At 46.9% G+C, this 15,990-nt stretch overlaps 1 protein-coding gene across 28 annotated transcripts in view; it reads left to right on the top strand.

The window, feature by feature from the left end:
• LOC107999833 (zinc finger protein 384) overlaps positions 1-15,990 on the top strand; it is a 71,152-nt gene that overhangs the window by 37,759 nt on the left and 17,403 nt on the right. For 10 of the 28 annotated variants that reach the window (XM_062084891.1, XM_062084892.1, XM_062084890.1 and 7 more), the window contains one exon: positions 9,055-9,248. In XM_062084891.1, coding sequence (XP_061940875.1) covers positions 9,055-9,248 — 194 coding nt within the window. Of the gene's footprint in view, positions 1-9,054; positions 9,249-13,948; positions 13,979-15,990 lie in introns of all 28 variants that reach the window. The other 18 variants (XM_062084887.1, XM_062084894.1, XM_062084882.1 and 15 more) reach the window with 2 other exon arrangements.

Below are 15,990 nucleotides of genomic sequence, written 5' to 3'. Positions count from 1 at the left end.
TGATCCTGCCTTCCAAGACACTTTCTATCCTCCCTTCCTTTCTTTCCTTCCTTCCTTTCTCTCCTTCTTTCGAGGGCTTTCCACGAGGAGAGGAAGATTTACACGGACTATTTATATGTACGTGCAGGCGGAGGGGTCAAGAATATCGAGCACGGTCGGCCGTAAAATAAGATATAGATTTCCATCTAGTAAACTTTCTACACGGTACGTGTGGGAGGGAAGGCAAGAGACGCCATACGGCCAACGGGGAACGCAGCCAGCCTCGCTCGCTTACGTTTCTTACGTTGGTTGGAAACTTTGGGCGCAGCCTTGCCTCAACCGACTCGCACGCTTGTACGACACGTATGCACGCGCGATCACACACCGGGAACAGGAACGGGAACAGAAACAGGATCGAAGACGTGTGGGCACTTGGAGACGCGAGAGAGAGAGTTCGACTTTGAGAGTTCCTCGATGTGGGACGATGCGCGCGCGCGCTCTCTTATATAGGAAGTCTTTTATGCGAGAACGAAGTCGGAGCACAAGTTTCGGAACAGGTAACGGATTAAACGGAGGGTGGTCGAGGTTAACGGGGCCGAATGAAAATGTACGAGGGAAATATCCTCTCCCCTTTTTTTCTTCTCCTCGACCCTTTGTGCCGCTTGAATCTCGAAAGAAAGGAGGGAAGGAAGAGAGGAGAGAATCTCTTTTGAGAAACGTCGACAAGGCAAAAACGGGGGCTGGTCGAATTGAAAATCTTGTGGCTGCGTCAATAGCAGGTGGTAAATCTCGCTCGTTTTTCACCCTAATTGATACCCATTATCCACCTACTGACCTCCTTTGGAATTGGTCCGACGAGTTTTGCGTGTTTTTAACAGGATCTCGTTACGCTACGAGCGATTAAATATCGATCCCCCTTCTCCTCCTTCTACCTCGTTCCTTCTTCCTTCCTCCTCCTCCTCTTTCAACGGATATAGCTGTCGAATTTCGTGCAATATCGAGGGAAGGATTGAAGAAATCCGTAATCCGTAATAGAAGAAGGAGTAAACGAAGGAGTAAAGGGGGAAGAAAAAAAGAGAGGAGGAAGAGGAGGGAGGAGGGACAGAGATCTCGAACAAATGGCTCGCGATGAAAAATCGTAAAGACACGAGAGCCATCCAGGGGACTTAGCTCCGGCCACTCGACAGGCCGAACGTTCGTTCTGAGACATTAATTTTTACCCCTTTTTACCCCCATCTGCCTAATGACCCGAACAAGGTTGCCTCTACGACGAGGACGAGGACGACGAACGACGAACGACGGTGACGACAGAGGGCAGGGAATAAGGGAGAGAAAAAAGGTCTCGACGAAACGGCCGTTAAGTGGCGAGAATCGTCTTTGGGAAAAGGTTCAAGATCTTGTCCTGCGTCCAGGAGGAACGATCGTTACACCACTTGGGCGGATGTGCCAGAACATCGGGGGCAGGGGTTGGTGTGCCGTGTACACTCCTTCCTTCCGGTATCTTACGTAATTTCTCGTCCGTTTTTCTCCAACCCTTCTTCCTACGACGACGACGACGACGACGACGAGGACGACCCCCTTGGCTCGTTTTCACCCCCTTCAAGCCGTGAAGCAGCCATACCGCCGCAACAATGGGACTCATCAGCCATCGGGAATAAATTATGCTTGGCCAAGTCCGACGGAAAAATGACCAAACCCCGAAATTACAACTTTCACTCGTTCTCAGAACGAGAGATAAAAAAAAAAAAGGAAAAGAAAAAAGGAAGAAAGAGAAGAAAAGAAGAGTAGAAGGAAAGAGTTTACCGTTTCCTGTCCAATCGTTCTTACAATTCTCGCTTAATTAATTGGCCGAGGAGGATACACGCCGCGCGTTAAACGCGTTCGTTTAATCGACGAGGAGGAGGAGGAGGAGGAGGCGGAGGAGGGGGGGAGGAGGCATGGCGCGCAACAAATCGGTGAAAACGAGTTCGTCGGCCTCCGGAACCACGAGTAAACCACTCGGGAAGAAAGGGTTTTTTCGAGGGTCGTCGACCCCGAAACAAACGTTCCTTCCAAGAGAGAGAGAGAGAGAGGAGAGAAGAAAAGAAAAAAAGGCGAGGTATCGGTTGAAGAGGGAAAAGAAAAGAGGAGAAAAAAAAAAGGATAAAGAGGATAGCTTCGGACAGGGGCAGGTGAAACGATGTTTCGAAGAGAGGGTGTGTAAGAGCGAGACGGAAGCGAGGCAACCATATGCCCGAATAACGTTCCACCCGCGCCTATACCGGCCAACCGGCGCAAAGAGTTCTCTCCTCGTCGTCGTTTCAACCATTGATAGCCAAATATCTTTATATATCCCCGAGACGTAAGCAAGCTTGGATCGGGGATTGGGAAGGGCTACCACGAGCCGCAAGAATATCGATTATGGACAGTCGACCGATAGCCAGTATCCAAGTCTGCCACTCGACGATTCTCAAACACTCCCGGAACGTTTGTCCGTCCATCGTCCATTCGTCCAGATATCTGGGAAACTAGATTGCCAGACCCTTGATATTCCTACTCCTACGAGCCACCTTCGACCGGGTAACGAGCTAAGGGGGGGATACGTTTCCCCCCGCCCCTCGAGAACAGAAGCGAACGGGATACAGAGAAACGAAACGAGGAGCTCGATTCCAAAATTTTTCGAAAAGAAAAAAACTTTCGCTCGATTATTCGATTCCATTTCCATCGTGTTTCGATCGCGTTCGATTCCGGGCGATGATAAAAAGGAATAGAGAGAGGGAGAGGGGGAGAGAGAGAGGGAGAGAGAGAGAGAGATACGACGGTGGAAAAAGCAAAGCGGCCAAGTGGCGAAGCGCGAAAACGCGTTGCCATGGTGGCCATGGTAGCCTTTTGAAGAGGATGTACCGGGGTGATTTGGCCTGGACTACTACTGATGATGACTGTACCCCCGCGTATGCGAGGGATACACGCGCGCGCGCACACACACGCACAGACACTCGCACGAAATTTCGCACGTACGTACGTGCGGTACATTCGCCAGGGGGTAGAAATCATTAAAGGGGCGTGGCGTGCCCGTGGTTGCCCGGATGACGGTCACGTGAACCAAGATGGCCGCCAAGCGGGAGGGCTCCCCTCTTTGCAACAGTCATTTGTTATCGGCCATTTTATTTTAATGATTTCCATGCATGCGTGAAACGCTCGGCTGCATCGCTCGGGAAAGGGATGTTCTCTCTCTCTCTCCCTCTTTCTCTCGCTCTATCCACATCTTCCCTCTCTTTCCCCCTCGCTCTAGCTCGCTCCGTCTTCTCTCTATCCACCACGCTCGCTCTCTAACTGCGCCTGGTAACGCGCGCGCTCTCCTAGCGCGCGAGCACGCACCGCTAACGTTGCTTTCGTGCTAATTTCAAACCCTATAAATTTCCCTCCGCGCCCGCGTTAACGCTCTCCCTTCTTTCGATAAATTTTCCTTTCCGATCCGAGCGCGGCCGCAACCGTTCCAAAAATCTATCGCCAGTGATCGCGGTTTTCCTCGATGCCGGCGTCGAGAGCGTAGAGAGGATCTCGTACAATCCTCCTCGAATCGACTCGAGCCGGCTCGAGACGGACGGTGACGATGGTGGTGGATGGATATCCAAGTCGGATGGAAGACGAGTTAATTGAAAAGCCGCAAGGAAAATAATAACGAGCGCCTCGTGGCCGAGGAACAACGTTATAATCACGGTGATAAAACGGGTATAAAAGCGAGCCAACTGGTCGCAGCGAGAGACCGATTCGGATCGTTACATTACCGTAATTTGTTTAATAGCCTACGGTACTGTAATCATTGATTCGATTGTTAAATCCGTAATGATTCCGCGTTATATCTTCCCGATAATTAATGTACGGGGGGGAGGGGGAGGGGGAAGTGTAAGGGGAAGGGGAAAGCCGCCCCCTCCTCCCTTCGGGCCGCAACTTGGAAGGATTTCGATCAATCGTCTTTTTATATCGTTTCCGATCTTCTTCCTCCTTCCTTCCGATGGAATCGCGATATAACTCGTCGACGTAACTTCCACCTCCCCATCGGCCGATATGATATCGATAATTCCCTCCCCCCCCCCCCCTCCTCCCCCCCGTGCGGGCGGGAATTAATATAGAATCTATCGGAGATCAACGTCGTGCTTTGCTTTTCATCTACATTCGAAGTTAAATTACTCTTAAACCGGGTGGCTGCTTTACCAGGAACAAATCCTGGATAAGCGCACTTTAATTAGCACGAAAATGGATGTAACATCATCCCTCCAGAAATACTTTCCGATTAAACCAAGGTTAATGCAATCAACGTTGCACCGTTCAACCGTAAATTTTCTACGACAAGACTAGCCCTCCCCTTCCCATCCCATACTATCCCCGGTCCTGAGAGAATCCTACTCGCGGAATCTCTTCTTCTTCTTCTTCTTCTTCTTCTTCTTCTGCTTCTTCTGCTCCTCGCGAAATCGAGCTCGATATCAATTTTCCAGTAACGAATGTTGTACCGTACCCTCTCTCGCGCGCGAAGACTCCATAAGAAAGAAAGAGAGAGAGAGAGAGAGAGGAAAAAAAGCACTTCTCAATTCCCTCGAATTCTCGTCCGATGAAACGAAGGAACGACAACGATGAAAAATCGACAAACCGGAGAGAGAGAGAGAGAGAGAGGAAGAGAGGGAAGAATAAAATAGGAGGAGGGGTGATTTTAAAAAAAAAATCATCATTTCGAACAGAAGGGAGCGCGTACTCGGCAAATATCATCGCGATATACAAACATTCCAATCGGTGGCGCGCACACGGCCAATCTCTCATCCCCGATTTTTGCCCGGCAACTATATGTATTTGCTCTTCCCCTCCCCATCCCCCGCCTTCCCTTGTCGCGAAATTCAAGGTATCGTACGAATGCTAGGGGCGGGCGGGCATCATCGGGCGAGTAGGAGAGACAGAGAGGCAAAGGGAGAGAGAAAGAGAGAGAGGAGAGACGAGGTCATCGCAGTGCGAGCACACAACGCACGTGCGTGTGAGTGCGTGCAATTTAATGATTTCCAGCCGGAATTTCGATGATGGCAACTGGAATGGGAAGGGGGGGACGAGAGGCGAGAAAGAGAGGAGAGGAGAGGAGGAGAGAGGACAAAGAGGAAGAGAGGGCCGCGTACGCGTGTGTGGGTGCAACGTAGAACGGGTTGGTCAGGGCCGGCTTGTTGCACACGCGCAAAATCTCACGGGAGAAACGAGGAAGAATAGATAGAAATCGAGGGAGAGACACGAAAGAGAAACGTGAAATCGAAGGGAGGAGGGCGGAAGAGAGAGAGAGAGGGAGAGGGAGGGAGGGAGACATAGGACGTAAATTTTCTAGCGGTGCGTTCATTTGTTCGTTCAACGAAATGCGAATGCATTATACATGGATTGCAGGGGACATTAATTTTCTGGCGTGGACGTGTAGTGGGCCGTGGAGGGCCGCTGGGTGGTCGGTGGTACGAGAGAGGCCGGAGGGGGCTCGCCGTTTCCACGGACGAGGCAAGAGGGTTGCAAAGAGGGAGAGGGTGTGTGTGTACGAGCATCGAAGAGAGTTAGAGGGAGAAAGGAAGAGAAAGCGGAGGAGGAGGAGGAGGAGGAGGAGGAAAAGGCGTGGAGAGAGAGAGAGAGAGAGAGAGAGAGAGAGAGAGAGAGAGAAATGCTTCGCTGTACACGTTCAACCACGACGCGTGCCGCCCACCTTTTCCCGAGCTTTCCGTCTATATTTTTTCACCCGAGCTCCGCGGTGATTTTGACGAGTGGACGACGAGGCGCATCGGGCGAAACGAAACGAAAAAACGAAAAAAAAGGAGGAAGCGCGCACGCGGCCGAGCGGGCGGATAGCCGGCCAGCCAGTGGCCGGTCGGCCACCCGAATTCGCGTAGAAAAACACGGGAGGAATTTTCGCTGTGGGACGGTTGGAGCGAGGGGGAGGGGAGGGGGAGGGTGGATAAGAGGCTGAGTGCACGCGCCTGCGAAACCGCGCCACTGACAAATAATCAAATATATCGCCACTCTCATTTGATATTCCGTGCTAGTGTAGGTGATGAATGTAATGACGTTATACACCGTCGGGGAATTACGGTCGTCAAGCAAAATTTAATGTCGATGCGTGTTTAGTGTCGCCGCGAGAGAGAGAGAGATACACGGAAAGGCATTAAATCGAGGGAGAATTAAAAAGAGAGCATCGGGACGGATGCGTATCGATGTACATGAAACTGCATCTCCGCTCCATCGGTATTCCCTTCCTTCCCCCTCCTCTCTCTCTCTCTCTCTCTGTTTCGAAGAAAAAACCTCGTAATCGTTTATCGTTTCCCCGATTAACCAAATTGAATGCAATTAACCGACCGTTCAATTTTATTTTCGCGGTGAAAGAGATCGTGTGACGTGTCGGTTGAGCAAAAAACAGGAATCTCTCTCTGCTCGTACGGGATTGACACGGAATTACATTACCTATTCGATTTTTATTCGTTCGGCTTTTTAATAATAATAATAATAATAATAATAATAATAATAATAACAATAACAATAACAATAATAATCGTAATGCGACCGTCCGTATCTCGATCGATCGTTGCTTTTAAACTCCGCTCCACGTTTCGAGCGAAATCGTATCGAGCGAAACGAGAACAACATCAAGATTTTTCGGGACAACTTCTTCTCCTGAGAGCGGAAACATCGTCGCGTGTCGCGTGTGTGTGTGTGCTGTTATCGCTTAGAAAAATAAACGGGGGATCGCGATCGGAACGAACGGGTGTATCGCCGTGGTACTCCACGGTGTACGCATAAATTAAAAGCGTCCACGTGTTGTTGGAAGAAAGCATCATTGATAAATTCATACGCGATGCGTAAAACAGGCGTGTTTCGAGTAAATGCAAACACGATAAAATTTAACGCGCGCGTACACGGCTTCTAAATAAACGCCTCTCGTAAAACGCCGCCTGGCCGAGCTTATAAAAATGATAAAGTAAAGCTCGTAAAAGTAATAGTTTACGTATTGGCTATAACTTTTGCCACGCGTTATGCGTACCGTGTTTTCCAATCTCACATTGTGGATACGCAGTAGCTGTTGCATCGTCTTTCCAATTTCTTTTCCCCTTCTCTCTTCCTTTCTCTCTCTCTCTCTCTCTCTCCCTCTCTCTCTCTCATATTCGCATCCGTTAAATAAAACGGCGGAGAACGTGGTTGACGGTGATGTATTCATCGCGTACAACAACATCCCGTAAATAAATAAATTTCACGTTATTTCTCGTATCGTGGCATTAATTGGCCGCGTACGTTGTAAGAAGAAGAAAATATTATATGCGATATAAGCATAGTGGAAGAAGTTTCGCGCGACAGATGAGAAGTTCATCGGGAGATCATGCATGCCCGTCCCTCGTCCACTAATCTTAACTGTTCGAGTGGCACGGGTCACTGCATAAATCTGATACTGAAAAGTTCCGCGCTTCGTTTCGTTACGCCGCGACGAAAAATATTATCAATCGGCACGGATTACGTAGTCGTTTTTCTCTATTTATAATATATATTTCTACGACTCCGTGTCTCCAACCGTTGCATTATCCCAACATTCTTCTGCTATATATATATGTATGTGTGTGTGTGTGTGTATATAGTATTTATAACTTTTACAATTCTATCGTTCATCTCTCGCGCGCCCTCCTCTCCAGTTTTTATTCTCGGGAATAACCACGAGATCCCGATTCAAGGCGATTCAATTTTATCTTTATCTTCGATTTCATTATATTGGCTCGCGGAGAAGAATTTTATTTGTTTCGAGTTGGAAAGCTAATGTCAGCGAGATAACAACAGAGAGAGAGAGAGAGAGAGAGATTATTAAAAATCTCGGTCGATGTTATCGAGTTATTTTTATTAAAACTTCGACCGGAGCTGAATAAAAGATGAATCTTCGGCTCGGAATAGAGGAGGAAGTAAGAAGCGTAGCGGAAGTAAAAGAGTGAGGAGAAGAAGAAGGGAGGGAAAAAGAAGGAGCGGTGGCCGGGGTAAAAAGGAGCGGGAAGGAGAAGAATGTCGATATTAATAAAAGTTAAATTGAGCCAATCGCTTGTGGGAATTAGAATAGAGGAGGACCGTGGTGAACCGTGGAGGAACGAAAAAGAGTAATAAAAATTGCAGGGATCGTATAAATTCCCTTCCTTCAACGCTCGAATCGATATAGAATAGATTAAAAGCTTCAACAGATATTTCCCCGCTAAACGTCCACCGATTTAATATTAATCGGTTTGTTAAATACTCGGCAAAGAATTCCCGTAAATACTTGATTAGCCCGGTTTACGTCGAAAATTATTCTCCCACCCCGATTCTCGCTCCCGTGATTGCGTAAAGTTTCGATCAAATTGGCGACGAAACTTTTTCATCCTCCTCGTTGTCGTCGTCGTCATCGTCGGTTGAAAAAAAAAAAAAAAGAAAGAAAGAAAGAAAGAAAGAAAGAAACACGATCGTTCCATTTCTGATGAACGCGAATAACGTAGAGCAGGAGGAGAAGGGAGGAGCGAGAGAGAGTGAGAAGAAAAGAGGGGAAAAAAATACGCGAAAAAAGCAGATACCTATTAATTGTTTTAAATCAGGGCGGCGGTTACGGGCTGTTAAAACATCTCGCCTCTAATGGTCGTTTTAAAACGAGTGGCATTTTTTACGCTCATCCCTAAATCTGGCCGCTGATACCTGTTGCATGTCCCCATCCCACCCCCGCGTGAAAAAAAAAAAAAAAGAAGCAAACTCGACCACCAACCTCCGTTGTCTCGTACCCGTGCTCCGAAACGCGTTTTTCAACGAATTAATCGCCCATTCGAGACCCATTACCGCTTTCACGGACATCGATACCAATTATCATTTTACCGATCGACCGAGACACGTTGCTCTCTGCCCACTAACACGCGCGTACGCGTATATAGACTCCACCTTTCTTTTTTCTCTTTTTTTTTTCTCCTCTCCTCCTCTCTCGGCCGCCCGATCGAATCGGACCGAATCGGAGCGAGACGCGAAAGAAAAAGAAAGAAAAGAGGGAGAAAAGTTGGGAAAACGAGGTAAAAAGAAAAAAAATTGTTCTCGTTTCAGGTGAACGTCCGTACAAGTGCCATCTACCGGATTGCGGGCGGGCATTCATTCAATTATCGAATTTGCAGCAACACCTTCGAAATCACGACGCCCAGGTGGAACGGGCGAAGAACCGGCCGTTCCATTGCAACATCTGCGGCAAAGGCTTCGCCACAGAATCCAGCCTTCGTACCCACACGTCGAAGGTCAGTCATGTATGTACCAAATCCGACGTCCAACAACAACAACTACAACAACAACAACAACAACAACAACAACAGGCATTTTGGCTACTTAACGCGGTGCTCGCACACGATAATAATCGAACCATGGTCGGAAAGATCCGGAGAAACCGGGAAAAAAATAATCTAGAAATCAGATCCAACATCACGATATGCATACGGTTGTGCACATGTATATAATATCTCGTAACGCATTGTTATATCATAAATAATCCGTAGTTACAAATAATCCGCTATGGAAACGCTCTTCTTCTGCCGGCCGATAAAGGAACATTCGCCTATTCAAACAGACGAAAACAAAAAAAAAAAAAGAAAAAAGAAAACGCCATTTCTTTCCTCGCCGCGTAATGTTAAAAATCGAACGAACGTTTTCTCTGAATGCACACATGGTGGAGGGTCACGCTTCTCTATCCGATATATTCCATTTTCTGTCAGCAGAATCGATCTTATTCATCTTATTTTATATATATGTATATATATGCGTATATATGTATATATATATATATATATATATATATATATGTATATATATGCGTATATATGTATATATATATATATATACGATAGGCTCTCTTTAGTCAAAATAGTAGTCAAAATAATTCCGCTCTTTTCGCTCGCACGATCACGCGTAAGTACGTAAATATATAAGCGGAGAGTTCGTTCGAATAATAATCGTTTCGAATAAAACTTACGATACATATACTCGTAGATAGATACTCTGGTTCTCGATGTTGACGATGGGATCGAGGATTCGATCGAGCATTCGGTTAATATCTATGTATATGTATATATACGCACATATATACATATATATATACGTGATATTATTCACGTTACGATCGTGAATAATCGCGAGTGATCCGGGTTTAAATTTCGCGGGTAAAATTTTCGCGAATGGGGATGACGAGGAGAGAGATATCGCACAGCGACCACCGTTTTGAAATCGTTTCGCCTCCCTGTTCGCAAATGCCACACGTTAACAAACAACTTCGATCCGAACAACTCGATCGTACCGTCGCGCGAGTTGGTGTTGTGCTCGTTTCGTGTCTAACCCAATGGAGGAAAAAATGTTAAAATAACGATCGTTGAAAAAGCTTCATCCCGCTTTTCGGGGGTTTTCTTCCTCGTGTATATTTACATGTAACAACGCTTTTTTGGGACTACTGCTTTTTGGTTGTGGTTTCTCTTTTTTTTTCTTTTTTTATTTTTTTTTTTTTTTCCTCACACACGACGAACCGCTTCTGACGAAACGTTTGAACGGGAGTATCACATTTATTATTCCGCCAGAGCGAACGCCATATCACGCCTTCTTTCATTTTTCATCATCGATCGTGATCGCGATGATTTTGGTTCATTCTGGGAGGGGCGGGAGGAGGAAGGAAGAGGAAAAATTACTTCGTTCGAAATGATAAATAGATAGATAGATAGATAGATAAATAAATAAGTAAAACATCACGGAGCATCCGGTCGAACGAACGATCATGCGACGAATCGTGCGCGAATCGTGGAGAGACGATCGTTCAAGGAAGGAACAACGAGGACGACGACGACGAAGGGAGTGTTGCGTTGATTGACGCGTCACTCCCGTATCGAGGATACAATACGATGCCTCTCGATATGAAACGGAACAAAAGGCAAAGTGTCGGGGAGGGAGAGAGAGGGAGAGAGAGAGAGAGAGAAAGGGAGAGAGAAGCACGGAAGTGGGATGCATTACGAGTGAGGGGAGTAGGAGAATAAAAAAAAAAGGAAAAGAAAAAGAAAAAATCGGACGATCTGGGAAAAAGATCGCGTCCCCGGCTCGCTTAATCGAATTCACCCCTGGCGGTGAATCGCGGCACGTAGCGATTACCAGAGGAATCTTGTACCGTGGGGTTGTTTTTTGCCCGGTGTCGGTCGGCCAACTGAATTTCTCAACCCTTTCGCCGCGCCAGGCACATGTCTTGACGAAAAAACGTGGGAAGGCATCTGTCGAGCCGTCCGTGACTCGCTCTTTTCTCCTCCCCTCCCCCTTCCCCGCCTCCTTCTTCTCGCGCTTCTTTTCGCCGCGTTGAAAAACCGATCGCCCCCCTTTTTATCCCTCCTCAATTAGACCAGCCACGGTTGCGTAACCGGTCGTAAACTAACCAATCTCCTCTCCCTCTCCCTCTCTCTCTCTCTCCCTCTCCTTCCACCAACCGAGACGATTCCCTTTGAAAGAGGGAAACGGTAAACGTCCGCGACCGATTAACCGATCGAATCGTTCCCGAACCGAGCCGGATTATCGATGGATGGGTGAAGAGGGGGAGGATCGCGTGCGGGTTCCGTCGAATTAATCGATAAACTTTCGAAACGAGGAAAGGAGGGAAGAGAGCCACTTCTCTCTCTCTCTTTCCTTCGTTCTTCTTTCTTCTTTTTTTTTCTTTTTTTTGCTTTTTCATCATCGGAGAAACTTCGTTATTTCGTATCGTTTCGTATTCGATTCGTGGAATCCGTGGAATCTCAGGTGCGTTCGAGGTGGTGCGCGTAATCCGAGTTATCCAGGGCCGAGCGATAAATATCCTTCTTTCAACGAGAGATCCTTTTTAATCGAAAGCTAATCCTTCCCCTCCCCCTCTCTTCCGATAAATCTCGAAAGAGAGAAATCTCGTTTCTTCCTTCGAAACTCGCCTCCGTGGCGCGAGATCACGGGCGCGCGAGCGTTTAATAAACGCGAGATGACGCGAGATTCGGCGGTGTCGGTATTGGATAGGAGGAGGAGGGAGAAGGAGTTAAAAGTAGCGCGTCTTCGAAGTAGCTCGCGAGGTCTGAAGGGAGTAAGAAAAAAAAGGAAAAGGAAAAACCGAGAAGAAGAAGAAGAAGAAGAGGAGGAGGAGGAAGAGGAAGAGAAGGAAGAGGAGGAAAACGAAAAAGAAGAAGAAGAAGAAGAAGATGAGGACGCGAACGCGAAACGCGAACGCGACGAGGAGGGAATCTCCTCGCGAGAGAAGTAATTAAAAGCCGCCAGCGCGACAGAAACAGAGCTCCGTCCAGAGCCCCGGTGAAAATAAAACGAAACGAAACGAAACAAATGGAGAGGGAGAAAGAGAGAGAGAAAGAAAGAGAGAGAGAAAGCTCGAGCCCATCTTGCGCGGCTAATCGAATTTTCGCCGGGGCAGATTTCTTGAAATTGTTTTCGCTATTCCGACCTATCTAGCCCTCCTCCTCCTCCTCCTCCTCCTCTCCCACCTCCTCCCCTCTCCCTTTCCTCCACTACCCCCTGGATAGCTAATGGATCGTTGTTTAAAACGAGAAGAAGAGCAAGAAGAGGGGAAAAAAAGAGGCGGGTGAACGCGGAGCGAAAGAGAGGAGAGGAAAAGCAGAGAAGGAGAAGAGGAAGAAGAAGAAGGAGGAGGAGGAGGAGGAGCAAGAGAAAGGGGAAATGAAAGAGTTAGACTCTGGGTCGAGGCCTGGCGTGTCGGCGAAACATTATCCCGGCCAAGAAAGACAATACACTCCGAGTACAATATTATAATAGGCCGGAGCGTAAATGTATTATACAGAACGATCGGTAGCCAGCCGTAGAAACTTACGATTTCCTCCCTCTACACGCTTCCTTCGTGCGTCTTATGAACTGTGTTATCCCTTCTTCTTTGTTCTCTTCCGAGCCGAGGGAATCGAAGGGAGAAGAACGGGCCTGTTTCTCTCTTCCAATTCGCCTCAACTTTGCAACACACGTTCGAATACTCGACGCGTTAAAACACAACTGTCTCTCTGTTCCGTAGAGAGAGAGAAAGAGAGAGGGAGGGAGGGAGGGAGGGAGGGAAGAAGAGAAGCGCGTTCGACGAACATCATCGAACTCGATCAAATAAGAATCTAAGAGCCTCGTTTCGTCATTCGTCAACGCAACGTGAAGGGAGAGGGAAAGAAAACACCGCGCGTCTTCCGTTTTCTTCCCGCGTCGCACACACGTGTTTTACTCCTCCCCCTCTCCTCCCCCCACCACCACTTTTGCGCGGCGAGCCTTCGTATTTGTATCTGTAGTTTAGCGGTACAAGGGTTGAATGTCGTGCAACACGATACAACCCTTTCTGCTGGCGGACTTTCTCGTGCCTCCGACCTTCTTCCCGACTCACCTCCGGGGCTCTCTTCCCAACGAGTCCCTTCACCCCTCTTCTTAATTGCCCAAGCGTCGAGCTCGGTAAAAACTCGTTAGCCATTAGATTTATTTTTCCTCGCCACGGGGATTCATTCCGTGTTTTAGATATATATATATATTAAAAAAAAAAAAAAAAGAAGAAAGGAATCGTGCGCGCTACCGTTTTTTTTTCGACTTGCTTTCTGTTGTTATTTTTTTTCTCTCTTCTTCTTCTTCTTCTTCTTCTTCTTCTTCTGTTTTCGTTCTCCTCCCTTTTTTACAATTCTCTCTCTTTCAACCTCGAAGTTTGAGAAATCGATCGCGATTATTCGAAATATTTCGCTTCGTTCTCGAAAATCGCCGGAATATTTCGTGTGTCGCAGCGCGCGAAAGAAGCACCGTCGAATTAAACGGACGAAACGCTTGTTAAATAAGTACACTTTGTTTTGTATTTTGAGGAAAGGGGACGTTGGAGTTGTGGGCATTTCTGAAAAATGCGACACAATCTAAACGATATTTAATTGTTCTCGAATTAATGCAAATTGATCTTCATTTCATGCTGGTCTCCTCTTTGTCGCAGTGTTCCAAGTACCCGTGGCAACGATTAAAGGTAAAAAGATCGGGTGAAAAGATGCGGGAGAGCCCGTGGGAATTCGTTTCGGGTGTGATGATTCCGAGATATGCTTGCTAAATTAAACAAAAATATTTCACTTGTCTCACTCATTTGTCCACGACAAATCTCTTATATAATTCCACAACAGAAAATTCGAAAAGCACCACGCGTCCACGTGTCTGGTATCTAAGCATTCATCCTTTGCATCCTCCGTGACAATTGGCGCTACGCTTAAAAAAAAGATCATGCATCGATATATATATATATATATATAAATATATATATATATATAATTTCATCAATATCTACGACGACGACGATCCCATGTTCCTCGATCTTATCGCTCCTTATCGGGAAAAACGTTTGAGTTATTCGTAACCCTTCGAAACCTTGCCACGATCCGACAAACGAGTCGTCCTTCGATCGACGCCCGGAAAAGAACGCGCGCAATTTTTTCTTTTCTTTTTTTCTTTTTTTTTCCCCTTTTTTCCCCATCCAAAACCTCCTCCGATCTTTATTTCTCGTCGAATCGTTTCGCACCCTCATTAACTTTCCTCACCCAATACCGTTGCCTGGCGAATCTCCACAATTCCGATATATATATATTTCTCGTTCTTCGCCCTTCTTTCTTACTTAGTTTCGTCGAAATAGAAGGAAACTGGGACACCGGCCTCTCGTGGCGGGAAAAAGAGATCGGACCGGAAATTTTCTTTCCCTTTTTTCTTTTTTTCTTTTTTTCTCTCTCTCTCTCTCTCTTCCTCTTCTTCTTTCGCGCCATCTCCAAACTATCGAACTATCGCGTATCCCAATCCCCGTTCTCCCAAGCCCGTTCCAACCATTTTTTCTCCCCCTCGATATTAATTTTTTGCACAGTCTCCGCCTCTGCGAGCCCCCCTTTTTTTCTCTCCCCCCTCTCTCTCTCTCTTTCTCTCTTCTTCACTATCGTGCACACACACAGTTCATCGACGACCGAAGGACCTAATGAAATCATTCCCGCGCCGATTCCGACCGGGGTGGGATTTCTCCCCCATTGTGCAACACCCTTGTGCGTTTTTTCCCGCTCTCTCTCTCTCTCTCTCCCTCTTCCTCTCTCTTCCCAGTGACGAAAAGCGTGAGAGGGTCCGCGTCCAAACTGCTATTGGCACAACACGGCACTGGGAGGAGGGAAGGGGAGGGGGAGCTGCATCCTCAACCCTTTAGTTACTTTTTTTTCCCCCGCCCTCCTTTCCCCGCTCCTCGGGGGTGATTGGACACGCATAACCCGCGGATTACCAGCGCGTGATACGCCAAAAAACGCGTCGGCTTGGAATAATACAGCAGTGCTGCATAATAGTTGGAAGAGAAGAAAGAAAGAAAGAAAGAAAGAAAGAAAGAAAGGAAGGAGGAGAAAAAAGGGAAGAGAAGAGAAGGGAGGAGGGGAAGGGAAATTAAACAGGTTCTAACAGGGAATGAAAATCACCGCTACGGATTAATAATTTCATAATGCGCCTATTCAATATTCACGGTGCAATTTTTTTTCTCGCGACGCTTCGTGCGGTGCTCGGTGTCGACCGAACCGTAGCTGATCCAACTATAATAATATATCGGAAATATATATATATATATATATATACACATGTTCTCTCTCATCGATCGAACGAACCGACAAATGAAAATGAATCATCGAATTCGTTCGAATATTACTACCACTACCATTACTACTATTACCACCACTACCACTATTTGCCACCACTGTTACTTTCTCTCTAGGACAATCGTTGCATCGAAATTGATGAGCGGAGGAAGAGAAAGGAGCGGGAGGGGGAGGGGAGAGAGATTCTTGGGAGAGAAAAAATACTTTGTATATACGGAAAATTAATCGTCGAATTTTATTACTCGCAATTGCGAATACGATCCACGAAATAAATAATAACTCTTTCCAAGTACGAAAAAGCAACGGCGAGTACGGCGAGAGAGCGAGACAACCGGTCAACGAATATATCTTTTACAGACTTTGTTTGTTGGTGTAA

The sequence above is a fragment of the Apis cerana genome, linkage group LG14, assembly GCF_029169275.1.
Source record: "Apis cerana isolate GH-2021 linkage group LG14, AcerK_1.0, whole genome shotgun sequence".
In the NCBI taxonomy this organism is placed as follows: Eukaryota; Metazoa; Arthropoda; class Insecta; order Hymenoptera; family Apidae; genus Apis; species Apis cerana.
The sequence above is the reverse complement of the archived record's forward strand: the minus strand, read 5'-3'. Positions and strand labels throughout refer to the sequence as shown.